This window comes from Pholis gunnellus, assembly GCF_910591455.1.
Source record: "Pholis gunnellus genome assembly, chromosome: 23".
Lineage (NCBI taxonomy): Eukaryota > Metazoa > Chordata > Actinopteri > Perciformes > Pholidae > Pholis > Pholis gunnellus.
Window position 1 is genome coordinate 9,969,452 of NC_136550.1, and position 14,784 is coordinate 9,984,235.

At 42.3% G+C, this 14,784-nt stretch overlaps 1 protein-coding gene across 1 annotated transcript in view; it reads right to left on the reverse strand.

The window, feature by feature from the left end:
* pcxb (pyruvate carboxylase b) overlaps positions 1-14,784 on the reverse strand; it is a 244,169-nt gene that overhangs the window by 16,305 nt on the left and 213,080 nt on the right. Inside the window, exons 20-21 of the mRNA XM_079185036.1 lie at positions 9,791-9,948; positions 8,996-9,082 (exon numbers count right to left, since the gene is read on the reverse strand). Of these exons, the coding sequence (XP_079041162.1) occupies positions 8,996-9,082; positions 9,791-9,948 (245 nt within the window). The remainder of the gene's footprint in view (positions 1-8,995; positions 9,083-9,790; positions 9,949-14,784) is intronic.

Consider the following 14,784-nt stretch of genomic DNA (forward strand, 5'->3'; position numbering starts at 1 on the left):
CACAGACTGAGCACCAGATATTAGATATTAGAGTGCACGCAGATGATATCAGTTTGCTCGGGCGGAGGAGAGGTGCTATTATTTCTCTCTGGAACGTGACCACTGGCCTTTTAATCTGACCAACACAGACAATATATTCAAGAGGATATCACAGTTTTTCATGGTGAAATCTTGCTTTTAGTTTTATTCCAAAAAGCAGAAGTTGCAGCAGCTATTCATCCTTCTCTGTGAAGTCCTGCGGTGTGGTCTCCTGTCAGCAGCGAGCAGGTAGGAATGCACATCCACAGTGATTCCACCAACTGAGACAAGAGGCGACCGAGTCTCTGTTTTAATGAAGTTGCTGTCTATTAAAGATTAAGTACCGAGTGACCCAGAGTGGAAAAAAAAGGAGGGGTTTGGACAGCAGAATGAGAAATGAGTAGATGTTTACACCTGTACAGTCTCTTTAATCATTTGATTTGGCAGCCATGAACTGAGCCACACAGGTTCTCCCTGTGGAACACAGAGTGAACCGGAAAAATAAAGAGGGAAGAAGTAAAAATGCGGAAAACATTTATTTAAGTCACATGTATTCATTCTTTCATTATTTATAATGGCATGTCATTATAGTAATAGCGATCCCTATTAGCATAATGGTGATAAGTGGAGTCTGTTTTTGACGGCGAACAGCACACAAATGCAAATAGCACATATTACTCTTCTATCGTAATGAATGGAGACACAGATTTAAGGCTTCCTGTTCAACTCCATTTGGTATTCAGACCATTAAAGAGAGAGAGGGGTCAAGTAATATGACCCATCGACAAATAAAACAACGTGAAAAACACCTTTTGGTAACTTTCTGTCTCTCACACAGACATTGCTGTACTTAATTCTAAAATGATAACAATGAGATAAAAGAAAGACTGAAGGGAACAGAAAACAGAAACTCTCATCTCGGGACCCGAACTCTTCAAATACAAAGAGAGTCTCACATGTCGGCGCCACCAGCAGAGTCCCACGGTCCGTGTATTAGACTGACTCATAGTTTGGAGGAGCTGTAAACTGAAGCATTGACAGCTGAAGATCCAGAGAAAACAAAGAGTGGGCCCACACTGACTACAAGATGCCTATTTATGTGGCAATTAGTGCACTCTGTTGACAGATGGCAGGGAAAGAAAAAATTATACATCAAATTTACATTCCCCAAAGAATTTCCCAACTCAGAACTTGACACTTATTTTTTTAAGAGATAGGAAGCCAAATTGAATGCACGGGACTTGACGCATACACACACACACGTGTGCTCACGCTCACACACTGCTCTGGGATTAACAAAACCCCCCCGGGGCTTATATGTTCTCCTGAGATCACTTAAGTCTTTGAACAAGCGCAGTCTAACTTGTGTGTGTGTGTGTGTGTGTGTTTTCTGTAAGTGCCTTTGGTCTCTAAAAAACACAAACCACCTTATTCTAACCTCGTTGTAAAAAGTAAATGCCATCATTGCTAACACATCAGTGTTAATGAATAGAATGCTCCGCTGTAAGATAAGAAGTGTGAATCAAAGCATGTTATATATATAATATTGTCATTTGTCCTTAAAGTAAAAGAGAGAGACTAAAAGAGAACAGTAGCAATTAGTGTCTAAAGTTTATTTTTCTCTGTTTATAATGTAAAATTGAAGCGGCGGTGGCTGTAATATCCTGACTAATGTCAATATTATGGATCAAGCTCCAAAAAAACAATCAATCCCATACTTCCAATAATGCACCTCGCTAGAGCCCCTGACTTTTCAAACTCCGTGCCCTCATTTCGTAACGTGGTTTTGTAATCAATTCAATTAGTTTGACTTTATTTCACCGAAAAGATTCCCTCAGTAGCAACACTAATTAACAGGAAGTCCTTGGCACATGTAATGTGATTCTGTTTGATGACAGTTTCTATTCAAGTCTGAAGAATAATTGTTTAAAATGATCTCGTCATAGCCAACATTGAGACGAAATATTTCGTAGGAAAATGGAATACTGAATACTAGTGTGATTTAAGAATAAATCAATTACATTTTCCATGAAATGGCTCAAGAAAACTGGTGTCTCATATAGTATGTGGCTGGACATAGATGTCTGAATGGCACAGTGGTGTACTAGTGTCCCTTTGAAAGGACTGGAGACTAATGTGTTCCCTTGGAAACCTGTGTAACCGATTCTAGAGTGAATACTGGAGGCGGCCCTGGAACAAAGCATTTTTGGATGCAGGACTTTCCAGAAGATGTGACCCCGAACTCTTGGAGGCCTTTGCTGCTGACCTCGACATTGTGCTCCTTAAAGTCGGCTTATTTTATTACTTCCCCTTATTTTGGTCATTCTAGAGGAAAATAATGAATCATCAAACACATCTCACACAAGAATACTTGGACCGGTTAGGTAACATCTTATATTATTGCCTCCAGTTTGAATTATTTCTGTCACTTTGGCATTGCGGACAGCTGTAAATATTACATTACTAGTGAGCAGCAGGCATTTTGTGATTGTGGTCTCAGAGAAAAAGTCACAATTACAAATCCATCTACTACTTCAGCACCACAGATGTATTGATACTCAGCAGTTAGGCTTCAACCCCTCTGCAAAACACTCTCTCTGCTACAAGAGGATTAGGTGATGGCAGGTTTATAAGGGGGATGCATTTTGGTTTACAAGAGGGATGCTCGCCCATGAACCGTGGCATGAGCATTGCTAGGGAGAAGGGGCCAGTCAGAGGTTTGAATCAGAGCGATAGCGAATATAAAACACGCTGCCATAGTCCCTGCATTCACCAAACCAAAAGTAACAGCTGAATTGTTTAACCTGTAGATTGTTTTTCACATTTCTCAATATCAGAATTATTAGCTTCCACCAGACGAAACTACGATTCCATTTGTCAAAATGCACCTCAGGACTTGTAGTTAACGTCTCACTTTATGTTTTAATGTATGCAGGACTTCCACCTTCTTTAAAAAAAAAAGAAAAAAGAAATCCGATATCTGCACTGATGACTTAACAGGGAGGCTTTCAGAACCATTCAAGCTGGCTTTAAAAAAAAAAACAGCCCAGGATACGTGTTAAGAGTCCAAAACCACCGATTTTCAAAGGAACCTTGCAAGCAAATGAGCACTTTCCCAGCACGATTCAAGAAGGAAATGCTTCCTGCTGATTGAAACAAGTGTGCACTTCCCTTCAGCATGTCCCTGCTACGACACCTAAAGCTCGGTCTGATTGGGTTTGTGGAAACGGGCGATAATGATCCATTGCTTTAACAGAATGACTGTTTACAGAAAAGCTTAAGGGATTTGAACGGGCTGTTAGAATCCCCGGAGAGCCCATTAACTTGCTATAGAGGTGGAACAAAAGCTCACTGCTGAGTCACTCGAAATCGGTCTTAAACACAAGAAAGCAGCATGACTGTGCATTCCTTGTCTACCTTTAGCCAATCTCCTGTTCTCCATTGTTTCCTCTGTCTCCAGAGGATTTTGTTTTTATTTTTTGCTGCAAAGATGAGAAATTATTACTCTTGTCTTTATTCCCCGTCTCCATGAACCATCCTTCTTACTCCATCCCACTCTGACTTCCGTAACTACCATCTTCTGTCTACACACTAAAAGCCAAAATGCTGAGTTCTCACTCGTTCCTCATGAATCACCTCTATCCTCTGACCATCTCTCTTATCTTCCGTCCCCTCTGCCAAATATTTATTCTTTTCCTTGATCCACGGTAACATCAAGGGTCTCAGTTGATGAATCCCCCACCACCAACTGTCTGTGGGTGAGTCACACACACAAGAAAAGGAAATCTCATTTCCCACAATGTGTGAGCTGAACATGATGAGTGAGCTTTTCTATATTTTTAGACGAGGAGTGAGGTAAATCACATCCTGGTCGCACCGGGTTAGAAAATCGGATTTCCTCTGTTCCTGTGTGTAGCTGAGCTCAGACTCTTTCACTGCCGAGCCCTCGCAGTCTAACTACACCGATAGTGTCGTTCTGTCACAAGTTCACACCTTTGTCTTTTAGATACAGAACACACTGGAAACCATGTAATTACATGTTGAAGTTTAGCTTTTAAAATGTGAGATGTAGATGCCTTTTTCTCTCTCCAACAGCAATTACTTGCACATTTTGGTGCAGCACAAAAAAAAACTGCTTAATTTGCTGTGTTTTTCTTCAGCTGGACGAAAGCAAATCCATCTGATCTTTAGCAGTCACAGTGAAGAGAAATAATTGGCTGGAGGTCGGTGTCAGAATAAAGGTCTTTGGCAACCTATATCCTTCTGGGTTGTGTTCAGCCTGCTCTCACCGAATGGCATACGAGTAAAACTTCAATTTGTAAGTAAAAAGCCTACATTGTTTAATAACGACATGCAGAAATGAAGCTCTATTTACACGCCTTCTCATCGGGTCGGGTGCGTTAGGTTGTTCATTTGCGTGAAGAGGATGTAGGCAGAAAAGTCAACATATAACTCGTTAGATTTCGTATGTAGCGCAGGGTGAGCAAAGATGTGAAAAATGAGAGGTGTAAGAAACACAATACTTACAATATTAAACTAGTTACAATATGTATTGAACGGCCTGTCGTATCTGTACAGATCCAATATCAGTGTTTCCATCAAGTGACACAAAGTAAAGCTTGGGCTGGGAATGTTCTATGTTTTGCAGATATTTGGTCATAAATTAAAGTAATGTACAACTTGAAATGTTGACCTGATGATGGCACAAGAGGGAAAAAAACAAAGTGAGTCGGGTTCATCCTCTGGGGAACATGACTTTCTGTACCAAGGTTTGTGCCAATCCGTAGATAAAGAGATATTTGACTGAGAAGGAAGTTGGTGGGAGGAAATTAAAAAGGTAGGGGGTCATCAAAGTCACTAGGGCTCATGTACAAGGCCCCCGTGTATATCTGTACCAATCCATCCAGTGGTTGTTGACATGTTTCAGTTTGCACTGACTTGATATCATCCGTACCTGCTGTACAGCTACAGAGTAAAACAATAAGATCTGAAGATCTCTGAACAATAAGATGAAACTACCCAGTGTCTATATCCGTTTCTCAAACACATCTTTGAAGATGACTAAGATACTGAGTAAATTATCAAAATGTCTCTTTTCTAACTCAGCTTTACTGATCTGACATAATTCACATGACAGAAGCATCTAAAACCTTTTTATAGTCGGTGATGTTGCTTGTTCCCCTCAGCATGCAACAGCACTCAGCACTCTGATCCTTGCGCGTCTCTCTCCCACCACCACTTAAACTCATGTGTAACCTTACGTAGTTCCTCAGACAGGCTCATATCCTCACACTTGACACACAAGACCTGTTCCACCCTCGTCCAGCTCCATCTCCCCACTTTGACCGGCTCTTTCTATTCTTACTACCTCCATGCTCCTTAGCTCTCTCACACTACACTACACTTTTGCCTTCTGTCCATCTTTCTCACTTTCACTAATGTTCAGCTTTAGCTAAGTGGTCCTGCATGACTCCACACTCCTTGCAGCAGAAATCTGGTAGAGCGGAGAGTGTGTGTGACAGCATGCCAGTGTTTCTGCGTGTGCTTGTATGCCTGTGTGTGACATCTGTCTGTGTACTTTGCTAGAATTTGTTTTGAAATGCAACTCTATCCAAAACCTGAACTCCCCTAATGGGCAAAAGGAATATATCACCTGGAACAGTGCGTGTGTGCGAGAGAAGGTAAATACAATAAAACACACACATGAACACACACCGGGAGCCGAGTGAAGAATGGTACCTCTCAGGAGAGGAAGAGACAGGAGAGAGGAGCGATAACAAGAGGCTCAGGGAGGGGGAGGGGGAGAAACGATAGAAGATTAGGGATACATGAAGGAAGTCTAATCGAAACGAGGGATGGATGGATGGTGCGGGGGGGAGCGATGAAGGAGGAGATGAGACGAAATGAAAGTGGAGAGGGAGAGCAGGGAGATAAAGCAGACAGGGTGATTAAGAGAACGACGGGAAGAGTAAGAGAGAATGAGAAAGAAAGGAATGGACAGATGAACCGAGGGGAGGACAGAAAGAGGCGAACAGACAAGAGGAATGGACATCTGCAGCCCCACAGGCAATACAAGGAGGTGCTCCACCTCCAAGTAAGAGACACTGCACGTGTGCGTTTCAGGACTCTGGAGGTGAGTGAATACGTGTCTGCAATTGCAAAAGGAAAGTGACAGAGTGGGTTAGGTAATGGAGAAAGACGGAATATACACACAAAAACAACTTGTCCTCCTTATATTGGAGAGCATTTTGCGACGGATGTAACTCGGCGAAGAGAGAAAAGGGGAGGACAACAGAAAAAAGGAGCACGAGATAGATGCAGAGGAAGAGAAGAAAAGAGGCATCGGGGAGTCAGATGAACTTCTTGTTTTCTGAGTCTTCAATGAAGGTGGAAGGAATATCTTTGGATTGTGAGCTGCTGGTGAGACAAAACAAGACATTTCAAATAATTGTGCACCATTTAGAGAAAATGGCTTCAACCCTCATATCTATCCGTGCAACATGAATCTGCAGCCAGCAGCCAGTTAGCTTAGCTTAGCATAAAGACTGAATACATGATAAATACATACTGAACAGCTAGCTTGGCTCTGTCCAAGGAAAACAACCCCCCCCCCCCCCCCCCCCTACCAGCACCTCTCAAGCTATATAGCGTAACTTACACTTTATATCTAGTTAGTTTAAGTCTTAAAAAATACTTTTGTAAAAAGGGAACCTCAAAAGTGCTGGACAATTTCTTGACTCGTATCTTCCCTGGTTGCCTGGCATTCTCACGGCAAAGGCTTCACTTCAGGCACTTCAGAGAGTGGTCTCAATCTTCTCATCTTACTCATAGCATGGTAGCGCTGTATCCCAGCGCTACCCAAAATGTCGAACTGCTCCTTTAAAGATATCATCAGCGGCTTATGATAGATGTTTTTCACTATTGCTGCCATTTTATAGACCCAACGGTGATAAAAAAATAATCTGTAGACTACCTGAGATTGAAACCGATCATAAAATAGGTAAAATAATCATTGCTTGCGGCACTGAAATAGTATACACACACATATAAATATATATATAGGGCCATTGAGAGTGGCTGCAGAGGTTTTGAGGATTAATTGACTGCACTGGGCATCACTGGAAGGAGAGATAGCCATCAAGAACATCACAGAGGCAGCGGTGAAAGCCTCGAGATGGATGTGGATCAGGAGAGGAGGTCCATGGGGAGGAACAAATGCCCCCTGAACACAAGTCGTGGTCTGATCAAACATGGCTGGGTCGCCTGGGCGAGGGTGTCTGATGTTGAAAGGCCCGAAGCACTCAATAGGTTTACGTCACCGATGATGTGTTCAGGAGCGTCGAAGAGATGCATTCGATCAAAAACATGTCCTGTACGTATCAAATAAATAAGTCCCTTCAGGATGAGAAGAGATGAATTACTACGATTATCATCTGAAAAAGAGTTTGTCAGATTTGAGGTCGCACTGGTCGGGCGGTGTTACAACAGTGCGGTCTGTGCAAGAGCACCACTACGTGACCAGGAGGACGACGAAGGGGAAAAAGGACTGGCAGGTGTGCGTCAGCCGATGGGTGCAGAATACATGACGGGGTGTTACAGAACATTTGTCTGCAGCTCACCACTCTCTCTTCTAATTGCCCAGCTACAGTACACGCAACCTTCATGTCTACATGATAGGTGAGAGGCACACAGGACCGTTTTCTGACCTCAAGAGCATGGTCAATGTATATACCTTGGTTGCTCTGCTTAGCGCCTGCGCAGTGAGTGCTCGGTCTACTTTATGTCTATCTGACAAGCACACCCCCCTTCTCCCTCATCGACAAGCCAACAGTGTGAGAGACGCGGCCATCGTCGAGCTAAAAGGATACAACGGAGAGCATAGCAGGACCCGTAGGCACATTAAGCCAACATTGCCTTGTGCAGCGAAGCCCACCGAGTGAGCCTAAATTGAATTGATAGAGTTTGGGGACAGGAATTGATGAGGAAAACTGAAAGGGGCAAAGAAAATAAGGGCGAGGGGACCAGAGAAGGAAAATGAGAGAAAGAGAGAACGAAGGAGGAGGAGGAGGTAGAGTAATAGACAATCCCAATCCAGAGAGAGCAAAATAAGAGAAATGGCTGGGGAACAGATGTGTGTAAAGTAGCAGTGGAATGAGAAAGAGAAAGGTGAAAAAGAAGCGCGACAGTGCGGCTTGATAAAGAAAAAGAATGCAAACTAGATAACCAAATAATTACAGCGTGAACACGGTGAAAGAGGGATGAATCTATTACTCGGCTGTGGTGGTAAATAACGAAGGGAGAAAAACATGGGAATTAATGAAAGATAATGAAAAACAAAGAAGCAGGATGGAGGTGAATTTGGGCTGAGAATGAAACTGTTGACTGCTAAATTGGCAATAGAGCTCCCGCTCCACGACTGGGATTAAAGTGCCCTTCAGGAAATCAACCCAGAACTAGTCCATTGGAGTTTCTACACAAATCAACATAGAGCAGGGCAATACAAAGAACACAACTCAGTATCAAGTGCTGAATAAAAAGATCCTGCTGGTACAAAAGTCAAGTTACAACTCCTAAACCTAACACAAAAGATGTACAATTTGCCAGCTTACTGTAAAGATGCCTAACGAAAGGGAGAAACTATGAAACGACGGGTAGATAAGAAATCACCCACAGAGGTTTGAGGAAGCCAGGGAAGGTCAAACAGACAGTGAGGCTGAACGTGAATCCAGACCGCACAGAATGGTGGATGTACCAAACCTTAATCTGGGATTGTTTGACTCAGCCAAGCAAAGAAAGAGGGCCAGCTCGGCAGAAACAGCCAGCGTGAGAGATGCTAATGGAGCAATATCAAATACACGCCGGATACGTCTTTGTACTGCAGCCTGTGGTGAAGACTTGGTAAAACGGACTGACTAATGTGCAGACCTGGAAACACTTCTGAGAATGACACAAGGGAGCTTCTCTCTTCACGTCTCACCTTAATGAGGTCCCCGAGTAGTTTGTTGGCTTCAACATAGGCCTTCTTCACCTCCTTGAACTTGTTTCCGAGTCCCATGCTGTGAGCCTGCAATCAGCCACAGTGAAAGAAAGAAATAGATGTAAATTAGAAAATAATTATATTGTTATTAAAGGAAAAAGTCAAGGTATTTTGAGTAAAACCTGTGATTTAAGGCCAAGATGCCAGATGGGCCAGTATGACAAACCACACTAAACTGTAATTTTAGCGCATTCGTTCACCACTCGTTAATAGAAACGGGTCACAACTGGGCTACGGGATGGTCCCTCACGCTTTTCTTCCGGTGGGTGTACACAGCGCTGTGAATTCAGTCACTTTCAAATAGTCTGTGACACATTTCAGAGTGTGACTCTGCACAGCGCAGACACTGTATAATCTATTTGTACTGAAAGTACGATAACAGAATTAACAAACACCAAAATACATTTTTAGTCAGTTTCTGAAACAGTGCCTCTGATGACTGCACTTGGGTTATTAGTCACGCTGCTGGCATCTGCAGTGGCTTTGAACAACCAAATATGAAACATAATGTTACTCGTGTCAGAAGTAAGGCAAATTAGGATTTTTCTCCAGAATATTACTTGTTTTTAAAATATAAGACTGTACACATATGACAAATTGGATTGAACCATATGTTTCATGTCAACAGTCAGAACCGAGGGTGCGCAGACACTTTCATCCCTAAGGACCTCAAATGTGGCAAAGAGCATCACTTACACAAAATACAATAAAACTGGCCAGAATAGGTAACTGTACCTGGAAGTGAAGGTTGGTGTACTGTCCTCCCGGTATCTCATTCTCATAGACATCAGCGTTGCCAGATTTCATGGTGGCAGTGCAGTCGAACGGAGCGTACAGGCCTCTGGCTACTTCCCAATATTCGCTGTAGTCGAATACCTTCTCCAGAGCAATGCCTGAAGCAGAGCGAAGCAACAGGACATCAGATCAATGGCCACCACGCACATTTTCCATTCATGAGAATTGACAAAACTGATCTACTGAGCTTGTTATTCGTCTGAAGACAACATTATAGCAAGGGGCAACAACTAATGCAAGTACATGTTGGTAATATTTGTATGTCTTTATAGAAATGTAAAGCATGGGATAATTATATGCTGTATTGGCCACGATTTATGTGTCTCAAAACCTGCGCCAGCTAGCAAATTGTGACGGTTTATGCGGTTGATTTCGATGTATGGAAATATAAACATGATGTGAAACTTGTCCGAGTTTTGACATTGTGCTGAGTTTTTTTACAGTACAGTACATACAGTACTTTGTTCAAGAGAACAGGTCCTACCCATCTTGTTTTTATGCTCTACTATACCACGGTCCTATTCCTCAAACCAGTCAGCAAGAGAAACCAAAATGTCAGCAGAGACATGTATAAATCTGCCAGGAGCTCACTTTTTGACAACTCCTAAAAATTGCATTAAGTCAGTATAAATGTGGGACTTAAAACGGGTTACAGGCCGGAAAAGCTTTAAAGCTCACTTATTAGCCTGTAAGAGTGCATTTACATCTTGCCTTTGGCGCTCATTAAATCCCTGAGATATTTTGTGATCCTAAAAACAACAACAACAAAATATCTGTTGCTCATATTTATGACATTCTGCTACAGCCATGCTAAAGCGCATTACCTTGAAAGGAAAAATCAGTTTCAATGCCGTGACAGAAATGGCAGTACACTGAGCTTTTGGCTAATGATGACAACAAAATCAGCCGCGTTAATGAGACAAACTTAGCTCCTTACATCCAACCACAACAGTGTGACAAGCTTGATTCAAAGAAAGTACGTACTCCAAAAAGTGTTTGTGCGTTTCCACTGTGATCTTGGCGGGGAAATGGAGCTAGTGTGATATTAATGTGAAACTAATGTGCTCTTCAAGTTCAGCTGCCTGCCAAAGCCAGCCAGTAATTAGGGCGATTTCCCTTCTGTGTTTGAGAACCAATTCTGTAGCTTTCGTTTTTGTGTCCGTTGTGAAATTATAGCCTCAATTCACAAGGGGATGTGATGTTCAACGTGACAGCATCCACTGTTGATTCACCTATCAGTTTCACCTCTTTCCAGTACCAGCTGACCACCTTCTACTCCACTTCCTTTAGAATATATGTAAACATATATGTATGTAAAATATGTAGTCGCAGCAGTGAGTAAGTTCCCTCAGCTGACAGCAACTGTCACTGACGCTAATGTGGGATTCTTCTAAATGAAGATTCTTTAAAATAAGACGAACAGGAGCTTTCTGCCAGTAACTGACAGATAAACTCTACTGAGGCTGTGCTGGAAATACCTCAATGTAACATGACATAGTACACATTCGGCCTGATATGCTAATCAGGAAAACGCATCAACTTGGCAGAGTGAAGCCAGGGGGAAACTGTCGCTTTTTTTAGGTGGATTTTACTGAATTTGCAGATACACATTTTTCATCATACTGTAAAAATAAAAAATGGTGTATTCTTCAGAAAGTTGAACTCTACCCTGGCATAGGATTCTCAATCATTCAAGGAATAGTCAGACATTGTGGGGTACTTTATGCTAAGCTAACTGGCTCCTCGCTCCAGCTTCATACTGAACGGACAGATATCAGACTGGTATTGATCTTCTCATCTAAGGCACAACGAGAAGACAAAAAGGCAAAGTTACCAAAAAGTTAAACTAGTCCTTCAATGCTCTTTTTTAAATGAAAACTGGGAAAGGCAACATTTTCTTAAGAAAACTTGAAAGTGCTTGCTTACGCTAAAAGACGGTACTTAAGTTTACTTAACGTTTACTCAAGTACTATACTTAAGTACAAGATTGAAATATATCTAGTAAAAAACAATTGATATTATAAAATACAATATATTGCTAAAGATGTAGGATTTAGTTGAGGCCCCATGTTAGTTTCATTAAAGAGACATTTCACCACCACATATCTCTGTGATGCATTGGCCCACAGCAATAATAACTGTGACTGTAATTAGAATATGAGATATTACCGTAAGAACGATTTTAGATTTAAAAAAACAACTTTGCAATTATATTAATTTATAATGTCATATCAGTCACCGGGGACATTTTTCTGCAGTACATGCTGATGGACTTTTTCTTGTAAAGGAGTATATTTAGATTGTCGTATTGATACTTTTACTGATCTGAAGGAGTTGTACGCAGGGAATGAAAAGAGCACCTGCCAAGCAGAGGGTGAATGTTGGCTGTGGCAGGTAAAACTTCCAGGTCACCGGCCTACATGGCAGATATGTTTTCCTTATACGAAGAATCATTTTATTTTTGAAAGCAATTTCTAAATTGAAATGAGTCGGGTATTAAGCTTACATGATATATTCTATATTTGCCCTGTCTGCTACCATAGACTCAGTGTTTACAGTTCTAAAGCGTTCTACACAGATTTCAGAAGTGGCAGACAACAAACTGAGGTAAGGAAAAAAACTTTACATCAGATTCCTGCTTGTAAATGTATTCTAGAGTGCGGTTTGAAACCCGGGCCTTTTGGTTGCAGAGGCAGCTGACCTACAGCACCTGCCTGAAAAGATGTCCACAAGCAACAAGGCCAAACGCAGGAAGACAAGTTAAATCAACAGACTTCAATTATCTGGAAAGTGCTTTGGCGAGGATTGATTTCTCAACCAACCGTAAAACTCGACATAATTAAGCGAGCACAACAATATTGTGTTTTGTCTTCATGATGTTCTGCTATTGTGATGACCTAACTTGCCTTTTGGGATGAAAGTGTTCTATAAATGTGAAGTACAGCTACAAACTGTGGATTTTGACATTTGCTAAATCACCGCTGGAGGGAAATACGGCATTGTTTTTTTTCTGGGCTGCTGGTTACATCAATCACTACACCACTATACCATGTGTGTATATAAGCCACAGACACGCAGGTACACTAGCACATGCAGACACATATGTCATTCAGATGGCTGCTTGGCGGTGACAAAGTGCCATCAATATAACAAGCCATTAGCAGCACAAACGCACTACTGCAGAACATAAACAGACAGAGACACACGCGTATTTGCGTTGGTAAGCTTCGTACGTGCATTCTTTACACTGACACAGATGCACACAGTAGTAGAAAGACAGCCACACACACACACACACACAGTTTGTGTTTGCTGAGACGATGAGAGCTAACCAAGACGAATAGATGAAGACAGATGAGCATGGGAGAATTCACGGAAAAAAGATGGGAAAATTGAACGCTGACAGATGAAGAAAGAGAGCGATGAGGGAGGTGAACAAGAAGCTTAATGCGTTGGCTCGCTTGCTCCGCCGTCTGGGGTCAGTGCTTGGCGCCTACGTATAGTAATATCCATGCTTTGTGTACAGCCCTCTGTGTGCCTGATGACCGCTGCGTCTCAGACTGCTACATTGTCAATTAAATCCATGCATGATGCAGTAAATGCCGTCTCAAATAAACACAAGGACCAATTAAACGTGTGTCATCATTCAGCAGCATGAGTGTCGTTGGAATATGTACGGCTTTTTTTAAATGCACGAGTGTGTGCACGCACACCGTGTCTGACTGAATAAATAAAGTGACAGCTTAAAGACAAATGACTTAACGGGAGAAGCGCCGTTTCTTCGGGACAAAGGGGTATTGTGGGAGACGCTGGGGGGAGTGGAAGGGAAAGAGCAAAGAGTGAGGGAGTTTGAGGGAGTGAAATAGGCATGTAAAGTGCTGTTAATTGCTTTGTGAACGAGTGAGAGGGAGGAGGAGGATGGAAAGACAATGCGAGAGAAGCGGGGGTGATAGGAAAAAGCAGAGCAAACTGCACAGCACTGATTACTGCTTTGTAGCAGAGATGGAAGAAAGAGTGGGGAGGGGTGGGGGAGGGGAAGCAGTAAACAGACTAAGGTCAGACTAAGGAAGGTATGGAAGTATCCAAGTGCTCTGCTTGATTGCAGAAGTAGTGCGATAGAAAGATGGAGGTGGAGGGGGGGGGGGGGGGGGGGAGCAAAAAGAGAGGCAGAGATGAAACAAACAGACGAGCACAAAAGTTAAAGGTGGAAAAGAATTTGGAAGGAGTTTGTCGGCATGTGTATGCATAATACATGTACCAAGGCCACATCAGGACACACTATAAGTATGCACACGTGTGTGTGTGAGAGACATCCTCCCGATTTCAGTGTCAAGTGAGTAAAATTGAAATTCCATGAATAAACTGACAAACTTGAAAACCTCTTGCTCTTGAGTAATGACCTTGTCTTTCTCTCTCTCTCTGCTGTTTTTTGTCCCTGGGAACTGTAGGCACATAAATTGATATTCCGTCACTAACTTGGACAGTGTTTAAATGATGAGAGAGTTCCTCTCCCTCGGATACTTTGATGCTTCATAGTTATTTCATAAATGGGCCAGAACAATATTTGCCAGCTCGAGAGGATGGACGTGAACCTGCTGCGATCACCTAAGGGTTAAACGTGAAGCCGTGAAGAGAGCAGCAGTGAAGTTGTTTTCCTTTCAGAGCACAGCTCACACATCACACTCAAAAAACTTGTCCTGGCCTTCTTGTTGTGTTGCTTTGTGGCCTATTACAGAATTGTCTTGTTCTTCCGTGACACGCCTGTATGATTGTTTCTGCAGCAGTATTTAGCAATGAGCCTGGAAAAGAAAACAATTCACTTTGAAGGATGCCCTGAGACACCATCAACACTGATGTTTACTGTCATCCTCTGCTTTTCCAACACCACTGACTGTAGCTGCACTGCAAATACAAATGTGACATCCTGTTGTCTC